The sequence below is a fragment of the Pipistrellus hanaki genome (assembly GCF_964339955.1).
Source record: "Pipistrellus hanaki genome assembly, chromosome: 14".
Lineage (NCBI taxonomy): Eukaryota > Metazoa > Chordata > Mammalia > Chiroptera > Vespertilionidae > Pipistrellus > Pipistrellus hanaki.
In genome coordinates, this window is record NC_140516.1 from 40,830,065 (window position 1) to 40,844,128 (window position 14,064).

General features: G+C 42.3%; 1 protein-coding gene across 1 annotated transcript in view; it reads left to right on the forward strand.

The window, feature by feature from the left end:
• Window positions 1-14,064, forward strand: part of CFAP58 (cilia and flagella associated protein 58) — a gene marked incomplete at its 3' end in the record, with an annotated part of 88,427 nt that overhangs the window by 46,793 nt on the left and 27,570 nt on the right. The window contains exons 14-15 of the mRNA XM_084903540.1: window positions 1,023-1,134; window positions 3,773-3,877. Coding sequence (XP_084759666.1) covers window positions 1,023-1,134; window positions 3,773-3,877 — 217 coding nt within the window. The remainder of the gene's footprint in view (window positions 1-1,022; window positions 1,135-3,772; window positions 3,878-14,064) is intronic.

The window sequence follows — 14,064 nt, forward strand, 5'->3', positions numbered from 1 at the left end:
CTGGCTGCATATTAGAAATTACCACTAGGATTTTAAAACTTAAAAAATCCAAGCCACATGCAAGACCAAGTAAAGCAGAATCTTTCTGGGGATAAGGGTCAGGCAAAGCAAGTTTTCAAACCTCCCCAGGTGATTCTAATGGGCCAGGTTATCATCTGAGCCTCAATATTTTGCAGTCAAGTGCCGTACCTTGTGGTGGAATGTAGGTGGTGCTCTTATTGCTGCTTGTAAAGACATTTAGAAACATTAAAAAGTATATTGACTCCTAACTGGTTTGGCTCAGTGGATAGAGCGGACTTAAGAGTCCCAGGTTTGATTCCCGTCAAGGGCATATACCTTGGTTGTGGGCATATCCCCAGTAGGGGGCATGCAGGAGGCAGCTGATCAATGTTTTTCTCTCACTGATGTTTCTGATTCTCTCTCCCCCTTCCTCTCTGTAAAAAATTAATAAAATATATTTTTAAAAAAATAAAAAAATAAAATGTATATTGAGCCCTGGCTGTTTTGGCTCAGTGGATAAGAGCATCAGCCTGCAGACTGAAATGTTCCAGGTTCATTTTCAGTCAAGAGCACATAACCGGGTTGTAGGCTTGATCCCCAGTGGGGGGCATGCAGGAGGCAGCCAATCAATGATTCTCTCTGATCATTGATATTTTTTTATCTCCCCCTCTTCTTTCCTCTCTGAAATCAATAAAAAATATTTTTTTGAAAGTATATTGAAATCCTTGTAATTCACCTCCTCCCTATTCTTTCCAAATACTTCTAAATTGCTTGGGTGTCCAGAATTATGATTCTGAAGCTTTGGCACTTTTATTTTTTTTAAGCTAAGGCTGAAGTTTGAGCCCTGCAAAAATCATTATCCTCTGTATCTGGCTCTGGTTAGGAGTCTGGTCTCAGTGTTCATAGAAGTCTCCTTAATTCCAACTTTTTATATAAGATGTAGCATATATGTAGAACCACATAAAGATGAGGTTTTCAAATGGGTAGAGAATCCCTTTGCAAATGAAGTGTGCCTTGTTCAGGCAGGAGCTGTTCCACATGCAGAGAGAGTTCATGAAGGAGCGGACACGCTGCCGGGCGCTGGAGGAGGAGCTGGAGAACCCCATGAACGTGCACAGGTGGAGGAAACTCGAGGTAAGCCCTGGCAGAGCCTTCCTCTCACACCCCAATCCCTTCTTCTGCCCCGCACGGCTCCATAACTGAAGCACAACACGAAGTCTGGTTTTATTGAAAGTTATGCAAATTGTTCCCTAACATGTAAGACTGGATCGAATGCAAATTGAGTTCCCAGAAGAACAGGCATTCCCAGAAGCGGATGGTTCACTTGGGGCTTGTCTAAACAGTCTTGGACACAGTTCTTTCTGCCTAAAGAAGACTTAGTGGAAGTCGTGAACTGGCTTCGGCAATGGACATTCATTTTTCTCTTCTTGCCATGTTTTACTCAAATAGCTAGTATCCCGTGGCCGCCTGTTAGTCTCAGATAGTTCATTGCATCTAGTTATATTGGCCCCCAGTGTCTTTAGCCAAGTTTCAATTGGTCTTTGCATCTTTTTATTTCATGCAGGAAATAAAGGCTCTTGTGAAATTGCCTTCTTTTTGAAGGATTAGCATTGTGTTAGTCAAACCTTTTCCCCTAGGATAGTGGTCGGCAAACTCAGTCAACAGAGCCAAATATCAACAGTACAATGATTGAAATTTCTTTGAGAGCCAAATTTTTTAGACTTAAACTTTTTCTAACACCATATCATCAAAATAGACTCGCCCAGGCTGTGGTATCTTATGCAAGAGCCACACTCAAGGGGCCAAAGAGCCGCATGTGGCTCGCGAGCCGCAGTTTGCCGACCACGGCCCTAGGATCTTGGGAGCACAAAGTCCATTGGTAGGCGATGGATAATAGAAGCATACCTCATTTTATTGCTCTTCACCAGTGTTAATTTTTTTTAAACACACTGAAGGCAAACCCATCCACCAGCAAAAAGATCATGACTGGCTTGCTTTATTTTTGATACACGCTTTATTCTGGGTTGGGACCTCCGAGGTATGCCTGTAAACTTCCTATTTTATTTTATGGCTTCCTGATAGATGTTACCACCGGCACCACGGGTAACGGCTGAAACCAGCCTCTGCTTTATTCCATAAAAGGTGGCCATATCCTCTCGTTGTACCCAGCAATGTGGGCACCAGTAGGGGCTTCCACTAATTCAGGGGTCCTCAAACTTTTTAAAGTGGGGGCCAGATCACGGTCCCTCAGAGAGCTGGAGGGCCGGACTATATGAACTACTAATTCCTACTGTAACACCTCGGCTGCGTTCACTGCCCAAAAAACCTGGCGGGCCGGATCAGACTCCTCTGTGGGCCGCATGTGGCCCGCGGGCCGGAGTTTGAAGACCCCTGCACTAATTGAATGAACAATTAGGATGTTGGGAGAGGATGTGTTTTAAGAAAAAGCAGGGCCAGGGTAAAAAACAGCCAAGGTATTTTTTTTTCTTTCATTTTTAGTTTTCCTTCTTAATGAAGAAGGCATTAAGGATAATGCATTATAAATTGTTATATAAACATGAGGCCTGGATTTGAACAAGACCCGGTCTTGCCAAGTGAAAGTGTGTGCCAAATGCAGTCCCAGTGCATGGACATCACTCAGCGCTGCTTAGTATTTCATAAGCAAAGCCCGAGTTAATGGAATCTCCTTCTCCCCCACTCTCTTGGACCCTCATTTATTCCTCTTCAAATGCCAGGAGTGGCGCAGTTTAGTAAACTGACCGTAATATGGATGTGTAGGGAAGTGGAGCTGAAGATTTAAAATCCATTTACTGTCACATTAGTTTACTCCACGTGTTTGCAAGCTGAGCTTTAGAGTTTCCAATGCCATGTCAATTTCCATTTTAAAAATTAGAAAATAGAGATTGTGGGAGGCAGTTGAAAAGATGTAGCTGTTAGATTAATTCAGAATGTCATTACAGTTGAAAGGGAAGCGTTGGCTCAAAGTCTGGAGGACAGACCATCAATTTATAAGTGCCGATCTTGTTTGAATTGTACACAGATAGCTACTGCAGGTGCATCAGACCTTTGCTGATTGATAACACCGTTTGAGAGCTGAATGCCATGGTCGTGTTCTGCTGTCAGTTATTAGCAGAAGTCCGCATCCTAGAAAGCTTCCCCATCACGGACTGTAAGGCATCTTCTTGTTGACAGTATCGAAGGAGAACCCTGAGGCTGAATGAATTAGGGAACCCTGTCTCATTCCTATGGAAACAGAGGTGGTGATAGGTAGGGGAAATCTCAGAACATAGTAATTAGAGCCTGGCATAATCTGGGCTTGAATCCAGCTCTGACCCTTACGTGTGTGGGTGAATAACTTAATGCTTTGAGTTTCACTTGTCTCCTCTGTAAAAGGCAAAGACTCCTGCTATCTCGTAGGGCTGTTGTGTGGTTAAAATTGGGTAATGGAGGAAAAGCACTTCGTACGGTGTCTGGTTGTGACAGAGAATCAGGTATCATGCACAGTGGCTATCATTATTGCTGTTGTTATCAGTAGTAGTAGTTTCCTTGGAGGAACAAACATATTCACTTTCCATGTATTGTCCACGCAGAGTCAATAGAAAGACATTAGTCAAAGGTCAGTCTGTTTTGACGACCATCTCATCTGTTACATACCCATCTCTCTGAACTGGGTCTGCAGGTATATAGTAGATTTCAATAAATCAGTAATTCTTTAGCAAAGGGACCTCAACTGGTGGTGTCTCAATGTCTTCTATTTTGTTCCCTCGAACAGGCCAGTGACCCCACTACCTATGAGCTGATAGAGAAAATTCACACCCTGCAGAAGCGTCTCATCAGCAAGACCGAAGAGGTGGTGGAGAAAGAGCTGCTCCTTCAGGTAGCATTTTCCCTTTCTGTTCTCATGGAACAAGCGCATTTTCTGAGCACCGCCCCCTCCAGGACTGTGTTTTTTTTAGGATTACTTGGCAGGGTTGCATGCCCCATTTTTAACTGTAGATGGCAACAGTGATTCACACACAGAGAACAAACAACCTGATTAATTGGTGGTTTATCCTGCCATCGCTGATACTTCAAGAATTCTGGAAAACAAGTTCAAGGCTAGAGTTATTGCATTGGGCAATGCGCGCTCCCCCCCTCCCCCCCAACTTCTCCACGGTTCTCTTTGTTAGATTTGTTTAAATACTTTTCCTCATATCCTCACGTAATGTGCAATGCCGTGATTTTGATTTTGAAAATGAGCTTTCACAGTATATCCTCTTGAAGATTTATGGGAGTGAAATGGAAAGAAAGATTTCTTTTTGAGGGTTTTATGCAGTTAATTATTCGGGAGCAATCGGGAATGGCACCGTGCTTTTAGGCTTAGATCTTTGCAAGTACCTGCTGTCATCGCCATCAGCACCGTTATCATCATCCTGCCAGCTACTGTGCTGGTGGCAGCTTTACCTACTTTGTCTAATTCCTATCAGAGTTCATGAGGGTGGGTGCTGCCACATCCAATCATTGGGATGAGGAAGTTGGGCCCCAGGAGTTTAGTGTGGAGAAGACTGTAAGCTCTGGTGCTGGATGGCCTGGGATGGAATCCTGCCTCTGCCAATTTGTAGCTGGAGGAGGTTAACTTCTCTGCACCTGTGGTTGTTAATATTATGGGATAATAATTGATGTGAAGAGGGATGTTGTGAAGATTGAAAGAGCTTAGCATTATGCTTGGCACATAGTACGTGTCTAATAAGTATTAGCAGTTATCCTTAATATTTCTAATTCCAGAGCACATAGTCTTAACCACTGGGTTTACCGTAAGAAAGAGTAGGAAATTCTGTCTATGAACAAGGGACATTTTTTGCTTCTCTTTACATTCTACCTTAAAAAAAGGCATCTTTCCTGAAGTTGGAGATACAGTAAGTAGCTTTCCAGAGTATTGTTATGCTGAGTGGTCGACAGAGATGTTCCTATCTGCTCATAGATGAGCATGATGGTTAAGAGGACAAACTTCAGAGTGAGATCTGGTCTTGAGTCTGCTCCAATTCTTCATGTCATGACTTGGGGAGAATGATATAAAACCTTCAAACCTCAGTTACTCCGTCTGTTAAATTGGGATAATAATCCTTAGTTTCGTTATGGAAGGAAGTCAGTCTCGTCAGAGTCCACTACTCAGAAATCATGTCGTAAGAATAACCAATGAGTGCCTGGGTACAGCAGTCCAGCAGCCCAGGGTTTGAGCTGTGATTCCACCATTGCCGGCCATGAGTCATATGCCCAAGGCCATGAGGCTGGTAAGAGGCAGAGTGGGGACTCAAACCAGGCAGTCAGCTCCAGAGCCCATGCTTTCTACCACTTCCCTACCCTGCCTCTCCAGTTATTATCACTTTGTTAGATTTAAAAAGAACCAGATTTTGTGTTTTGCCAAACCTCTCTATTATAAGTCTGTTTCATATTTCCTTGACTGCTCTAACTTTATTACTTTCTTCCTTCTATGTACTTTGGGTTTATTCTGTTTCGTTTCTATTTAATATTGATGCTCAGCTTATTAATGTTCAATCTACCTTTCTAGTGTAAGCTTTTACAGCTATAAAATGTCTTTTAATTTCTTTAGTTCCTTCCCATATGTTTTGAAACGTGGTATTTTCTTTTTGCTCTAAATAAGACTTGAGTAACTCTTAAAAAATATTTACTATTTCTCCCATGGTAACCAACCCTCCTCCCCCACAACCTTTAATTTCTAAATATATAGTATTGAAGTAGTTTTTCTTTTTTCTTTTTTTATCTTTATTGTTGAGATTATTACAGATGTCCCTCTTTTCCACCGTTACCTCCCTCCACCTGGTTCCCTCCCTGCCCCAGGCCTTTGCCACCCTATTGTCTGTGTCCATAGGTAATGCAGATATGCATATAAGATCTTTGTTTAATCTCTTCCTACGCTGCCATCTTCAAATCTCTCTATTTACTTTTTATTTATTATTGATTTCTCACTTTATGCATTGTGGTCTCTAATTTGTTGAGACATGCTGTGTGATCAGCTAAGAGGACAGGTTTATAACCGATGCCTGTGAGCTTGAAAAGGATGTGTACTCTCTAAATGTTCAAAAGTCAGGAATAGATATGATGTTCATCAGATCAACGGTGCTCTTGCCTGATTTTTTTTGTCTCCTTAATCACTGAAAAATGTTTGGAGACTGTTTTTCCTTTTAGTTCTGTCATTTTATTTTGTTTTAAGTACATTTTAGATTATGTTTATAAGGCATATGGTTTTTATCTCTTCCTGATGAATTGTTTAATATTATGCAAGAAACCTCCTTTATTCATAATGCTTTTACCTACAAAACTGCCTTGAATTAATATAGCCCAGGTTTTTTAAACATACTTTTTCTATAATTTTTATTTAAAATATTTAAAAATATTTTTATTGATTTCAGAAAGGAAGGGCGAGGGAGAAAGAGAGATTGAAGCATCAATGATGAGAGAGAATCATCGATTGGCTATCTCCTGCACACCCCAAACTGTGACCCAGGCATATTCCCTGACAGGGAATCGAACCATGACCTCTTGGTTCATAGGTTGACGCTCAGCCACTGACCCACACCGGCTGGGTCAAGATTTTATTTTCAATAATTTTCTTTTTATATTTTAGAGATTCTTTTTCACAAATCTTTGGTGATAGCATCTTGATCTTATGCTTTATTAATTCCTTTATGTCTTCATTTGATTTAAATATTTTATAGTTTTTATTAGGTTATTCTATTACTTGGAGGTCTTCCTATTGTTTATTGTGATTGCTGATTTTTACTTGTGATGGACCTTTTTCCTATTATGTTATGATTTTGGATTATAGACTAGTTTTCAGAAAGACTTTCTTTATGGGATTTGGAATGGTCCAGGTTAAAGATATGTCTTTTCATTTGATTTTACAAGGGGCCTAGAATATTTCTTGCTTAAGATAATTTTTTTAGGTTAAGTTCTCACTTTCGGGCTTCCCGGACCATTCAGTAAATTAACATTAGAACCCCAAACTCTTGTGATGGAAGATCTATGGATACAAATTCTCTGAGTAGCCGTTGCCTCCCACCCTACCCAGAGCCTAGGAGAGAGAGGTTTCTTGATGGTCTTTCTGTCCCAGTGGGTGGATTTCTGTGTATCGTCTCTTTTTGTACTGAGGCTGTCATTTTAAGTCCCCAACTTTACAGGGAGGAGTCTCAGTACTGACTACCCACTCCACACAGGCCCAGCACCTCATCTTTTATCCTCCTGTGGCCATTAAAATCCAAGCTCTTTGCTCAGTGAGTCTGGTCACTTGTCCCAATCAGCCCCCAAGGGATAATTGCAGTATCTCTTCATGGCTCCAATATACAGTTCATGCTTTGATTTTGACACTTGAGGATCAAATTACTTGCCATCTCCATTTTGTGATGAAACAGATGTGTCGTTCTATTTAGCATGTCTAATGCTTTGTAGACTCTAGTTTTCAGGTTACTAATCTGCCACACTGCCATAAACAGAAACTTCTTGTTTGCTGTAATCGCTAGTTTCCTCATCCACAAAATGGGGAAAATAGTTGTGCCTACCCGCAGAATTAAATTTGCTAATTAAGTACCCAGAAGGTTTGTGACAGTGTTTAGATGTCATTAGCATTATGATGATGATGATTAATATTACTAATCACCAAGCAGTTTTCTACACGCCTCCAAAGTTTAATCTCCTCTCCCTTTATTCAAGTCCACGTTTAACCTTTCTCTTGGATGGCTGGGTGGCTTGCACATCCCCAGACAACAAGCCTTGTTATCTTGGTGAAGCCTCAGGTGTCCCACGGGATGTGGCAGTTTCTCATTTTCATCTGTTTTATCAAGTTATTAGAGAAGTTCTCTGCACTCACAACAGAACATTTTGCAATTAAGAAAATTTTTGGTTGACTTCTTCTGAGTATTAGAACATTTTAAAAATGATCCCATCATTTCCCAGCAGGAGATCTGATGGAAACCTATTTACCCCCAGTAGACTGAGTTCTTTGAGGAAAATCTATTGGTAATTTCTCTAACCCTAATTCCTGGTGCAGTACCAGGCACATAGTAAGTGCTCAATAAAGATGGACAGGCTCCTTGCCTGGGTAACTTCGACTCACCCTTTAGGTCTTGGCTTAAATGCTTTTTTCTTAGAGTAGAGAGGTGGGCGAGGGCTCTTTGTAAATGTTCCCATATATTGTCTTTTCTTTTATGCCACTCATCACACTTATAATGAATGACATAATTATAATTGTATGTTTAATTATTCTTTCCTGATAGACCACTCATACAGGCAGTTCCTGTGTCTGCCTTGGGTCCTTGCACACAGGCAAATATTGGTTTAGTGACTGATTAAACGTTGGAAGAATGCCGGCCCTTCAGTCAGTGATATGTCTCACAGTCGTTTACATTCTGTCTTTGAGCTCTGAGAGGTCATGGAAATGATTCTTCCTGTTGGCTTTGCATTTTTTGTCATTCACTTCTAGCTCTGCAGGAGTCTGGAATTTACTGCGGCTTGGTTTATAGATCTGTAAACGTGATTCAAACTGTCAGCGTCTTCTTTGCATGCTGAGGCAGGCTGACTCACATGGTGCTCCCCAAGTCCTTCCCTTGCTTGGGGTCAACGTGAAATGGTTCTTGAACTTGACTTGATAGCTTCAGCGGTGAGATGAAGAAGTCTGTATTCTTGCCAGAATTAGAATCTAAGGTGTGGAGGGGAAGAGTTTCTTTTCTTTTGCTCACCGGTCTCCTCGCCCTTTGAAGGAAGCAAGGGCAATGCAAGCCTCGCTGAGCTGTGCCTCCTGCTGGCCTCTCCTTTCAGTTTTTGCCCCACTTATTCCTCATCACTTCTGAATCCCTCAGCCTTAATGATTTAATGAAAGAAAAAAAAAAGAGCACCTGTAGAATTAAGCAGACATATGTGCAAGAGTAACTGCTGTCCATTACACAGGAATCATTTCATCATCATCATCACCATTGTCATAAAGATCTGGTTGCAAATAATGGCATAAGGCCTGATAGCATTAGAATAGGAAGCTCTAATCTAACCTTTTGCCAGAGGCACTTAAAACACATGGAACAATCATAGCAGCTGGGACTTGTTTTTTTCCAAGTGTTTAAATATGGAGTAGCAAGCTCAAATATATCTCTCTCCCCTTTCCCTCCAGGGCCAAGCAGGTAACAAGAAAGAACAAAGTAAACTTTGCACATCACCATGGTAAATGGCAACTGCCAGGACTCTCAGAGTCGGAGGCAAAAGAGAGTGGTGGGGACCGCAGCACACAGGGAGCTGTGCCTCCCGTCTCTAGGAAGCAGTTAACCCCACCCCAGTGAGAGCCTACATTACTAAATCTTTAATTTTTTAAGAGTAGCTGGGAATGTGGAGTTTTAAATATTGGCAACTTCAGGAGCATTGCACGGGCTTCTCAGAAACACATCTACCAACCACCCTTGAGCCGCAGGAGGCTAATTTGCAACATCTAGCGTTAAGCCGGGGGGAGAAAGAGATTTAAAGGAACAGCAGTAGTATAATACCATCAGCTTTACTTGTTCGAATTACTTCTCTTTGATCTAGTCCTTTGCTATGATTCCTTGATAGAATACAGAGCACTAGAACAAAAAGGGAAGTGTGTGGACGGAGAAGCAGGCGGAGGCTGCAGGTCATGTGCGGGGATGGGCAGTCAGAGGTAGATGAGGCTGAGTCCCTCCCAGGAGGCAAGCATAGAGCAGAGAAGTCTGGAGTGTGTTTGGTGGTACAGTGATGGGTGAGCTTAAGGGAAGATGGACCTTCTTTAGATGTCTTTTCCCCTGCTGCTAATGACTCCGTCTTAGTTTATTTACAAGCCTTTCTAGAACAGAAAAGGACTTCTCTGAATTGTTGGAAAGACCAGAGGTTGCCTCCTGACCCCCTGATGCCCAGGCAGCAGATGTATTGCCGGCACTCGCTCCGCTAACAGTTACAGAGTGCCTCCTCTGTGCCAGGGCACCTGGGCTCCAGAGTGAATGAGATGGACTTGATCCTGGCCTGGGTGGACCTCCTAGTCCTACAGTCACAGTGCATTGTGACAAGGGCTGTGATTCCATACAGATGCTATGGGACTCTGAACAAGACTTTGCAGTGTTAAGGGTCTCAGTTGGGTTCCCAAATCGGGGACTAAGACAAGGGCTTGGATCCTGGTAATCTGAGAGGTAATATCAGAAGTGAGGCAGGTGAGGAAAAGCCAGTAAAGAGATACAGTGGGGCCGAAACCGGTTTGGCTCAGTGGTAGAGCATCGGTCTGTGGACTGAAAGGTCCCGGGTTCGATTCCGGTCAATGGCATGTACATTGGTTGCGGGCACATCCCCAGTAGGGGGTGTGCAAGAGGCAGCTGGTCGATGTTTCTCTCTCATCGACGTTTCTAGCTCTCTATCCCTCTCTCCTAGCTCTCTGTAAAAAAATCAATAAAATATATTTAAAAAAAAAGAGAGAGACAGTGGCGGGGGATAGGTTTGCGGTGAAAGAGAGAGAGAGAGAACTGGTCACAGCTGTGAACATATGGATCCCAATGTCACTAGAGTTCCTCTGAGAAACCACATTGAAACTATTGTGAAATTGTCCTGTCAAAGGGAGGGAGGCTGGGTCACTTCATTGACTCCCATTCCCTACTGGTTGAAAGTTGCATTGGGCCATTGGGCTGCTTCTGAAAGCAGAGGGTACTTGACTTGTTTTCACTTCCACCCCTGAGGAAGCCATGGCCTGCAGCAGAAAAGCTGACTCTGCACACCCTTGAGGTGGGAGCTGCCAGAGTGTTCCAGGAACTGATGGCCATCCCGTGTGCCAGGAATTTCAGCTAATAGCTGAGATTTTGAGAGATGAGGTTTCCGATAGGTCCTGAAGACCTCCAACCAGTAGATAGATCCCTTCTTTTAGTCTCTTTCCCCCTTAGGCTCTCAGCTGCATGGTCAATTGCCAATCCAACTTTAGAAAGAGCAAGGACTACTTTCTCAACAAGTTCCCATTTGGCCTTGCCCATTCCCCCCACCTACTGACATTCCAGTTGATATCTAGTAACTAGATGACATGATCACGTCACACTGTGGTTCTATTTAAAAGATGGTGCCCTGGCCCTGGCTGAAGTGGTTCAGAGGGTTGGAGTGTGATCCCGTGTACTAAAGGGTCTCCGGTTCGATTCCTGGTCTGGGCACATATCTGAGTTTCAGGTTCAATGCCTGGCTGGGGCACATAGGTAATGTTTCTCTCTCTCTCCTCCTTCCTTTCTCTGAAGTCAGTGAAAACACATCCTTGAGCAAGGATTAAATTACAACAACAAAAGATGGAGCCCTGATTGGGTTCTAATCACAGCCATCCTTTATTGAGCATGTCCTATGAGGCTGACACTGTGCTTTATCACCCATAGACCTCAGGAGCTGGGTGACATTCAGTGAACAATAGCTCATCAGATGGGGGTGGGGGCGTGGAATGACCTGCGATTCACTTGAGGAGGTGGTGCAGTTTGGGTAAAAGGACACAAACTTGACTTTGTAGAATGTTAGCACTGGATTATCTTGCCCAGAATGTTCATTTTATAGACGAGACCACCGAGGCATTTCCCTTAATCTAGACAGCAGTGACATATTTACTAGAGGGTTAATTACTTTTGGGGGTTATGATGCCTGGGAGCACACCGCCTAATGATGAATGACACTTTGACATGACCTAAGTGAGAAGCTGCTTTGGTGGAATTCAGTTTGTGTCCCTTTAGGAAATTGTTGCATGTATTCTCGATTGTTGCTTGTGCCCAGAGGTCCAGGCAATGGACATGCCCCTCAGATAAATAAATAATAAATAAGCTGGAAAGGTTTGCTTCCTTGTTGGCCTCTGGGTTCTGCCCTTTCAAGGCGAACTTTCTCTGTAATTTAATTTTGTGACTGACTGGATGCAAGTCTGGTTTACTTAACTGTAAAATGGCTTGAATGATAAGCAGATTTGGATGGATCTGCTCAAGCTATTAGCTGTGTGGGGGGAACAAACCTCATAGAGCACATTTTTAGATACTTCATTTTTCCTGATCTTCTGATTACCTTCCACTTCTTCTAAAAATATATATATTTTATTGATTTTTTACAGAGAGGAAGGGAGAGGGATAGAGAGTTGGAAATGTCAACGAGAGAGAAATATCCATCAGCTGCCTCCTGCACACCTCCTACTGGGGATGTGCCTGTAACCAAGGCACATGCCCTTGACCGAAATCGAACCTGGGACCTTTCAGTCCGCAGGCTGATGCTCTATCCTCTGAACCAAACCAGTTAGGGCTATCTTCCATTTCTTGATCATTTACAGTGTGTGAGATATTGCTCTAAATTATATATATATATATGTGTGTGTGTGTGTGTGTATAATACATATGATTTCATATATATATTTAGTATGCTATATAATCATATTGAATCATTATCTCAGCCCTATGTGATTAAGAGTTTTTATCTTTCTTCTTTATAGGCAGGAAACTTGAGGCACAGAAAGGTTGAGAGATTGCCCCCAAGGCCACACATCTGGCATCTGGTAGACTTATACGTATAACTTCTGCAGTCTGGCTCCAAAGACTCTTCACCATGAGAAATCCATAGTCATTGATTTATTTTGTATGGGCCACCTTGGTCATTAGTGGGAAAAATTCTAATTTCTCACTTCATCTAGAGTAGGGGTAGGGAACATCTGGCCATGGGCCGTATAAGGCCCTTGGAATAATTTGATCTAGCCCTGCCAAGGCATTAAGGGTGAGTTAATTAAATATTTGACCAAATATAGTGAACTAATTTTTAAGTTGATAATTTTTTTCTTTCTTTATTGATTAAGGAATAACATATGTGTCTTTATCCCCCCCATTGCCCCTCCCCCCATCCTCCCTCCATTCATGCCCTCACCCCCCTGGTGTCTGTGTCCATTGGTTATGCTTATATGCATGCATACAAGTTCTTTGGTTGATCTCTCCCATACACACACACATATATATTAGAATCTAATTCTTGCCCACTCTATACACACACACACACACACACATATATATAAAATTTAGACCTCTCTCTCTTACTCCCACCCTCTCCTACCTTCCCTCTGAGGTTTGAGCATCTGATTGATGCTTCTCTGTCTCTGGATCTGTTTTTGTTCATTAGTTTATGTTGTTCATTATATTCCACAAATGAATGAGATCATGTGATATTTATCTTTCTCTGACTGACTTATTTCGCTTAGCATAATGCTCTCCAGGTCCATCCATGCTGTTGCAAATGGTAGGAATTCCTTATTTTTTACCACAACATAGTATTCCATTGTGTAGATGTACCACAGTTTCCAAACCACTCATCTGCTGATGGGCACTTAGGTTGTTTCCAAATCTTAGCTATGGTAAATTGTGCTGCTATGAACATAGGGCTGCATATATCCTTTCTGATTGGTGTTTCTAGTTTCTTGGAATATATTCCTAGAAGTGGGATCACTGGATCAAATGGGAGATCCGTTTTTAAAAAAATATATATTTTATTGATTTTGTACAGAGAGGAAGGGAGAGAGATAGAGAGTTATAAACATCGATGAGAGAGAATCATCGATTAGCTGCCTCTTGCACACCCCCTACTAGGGATATGCCCTTGACCGGAATCGTACCCGGGACCCTTCAGTCCCCAAGCCGACGCTCTATCCATTGAGCCAAACTGGTCTTGGCGGAGATCCGTTTTTTGAGGTAACTCCATACTGTTCTCCACAGTGGCTACACCAGTCTGCATACCCACCAGCAGTGCACCACTGCATCCTCGTCAGCACTTGTCATTTGTTGATGATAGCCATTATGACAGGTGTGAGATGGTACCTCATTGTTGTTTTGATTTCCATCTCTCAGATGATTAGTGACTTTGAGCATGTTTTCATATGTTTCTTGGCCTTCCTTATGTCCTCTTTAAAAAAGTATCTATTTTTGATTGGGTTGTTTAGCTTCCTTTTGTTGCCCATTTTTTGATTGGGTTGTTTAGCTTCCTTTTGTTGAGTTGTATGAGTTCCCTGTAAATGTTGGAGATTAAACCCTTATTGGAGATAACATT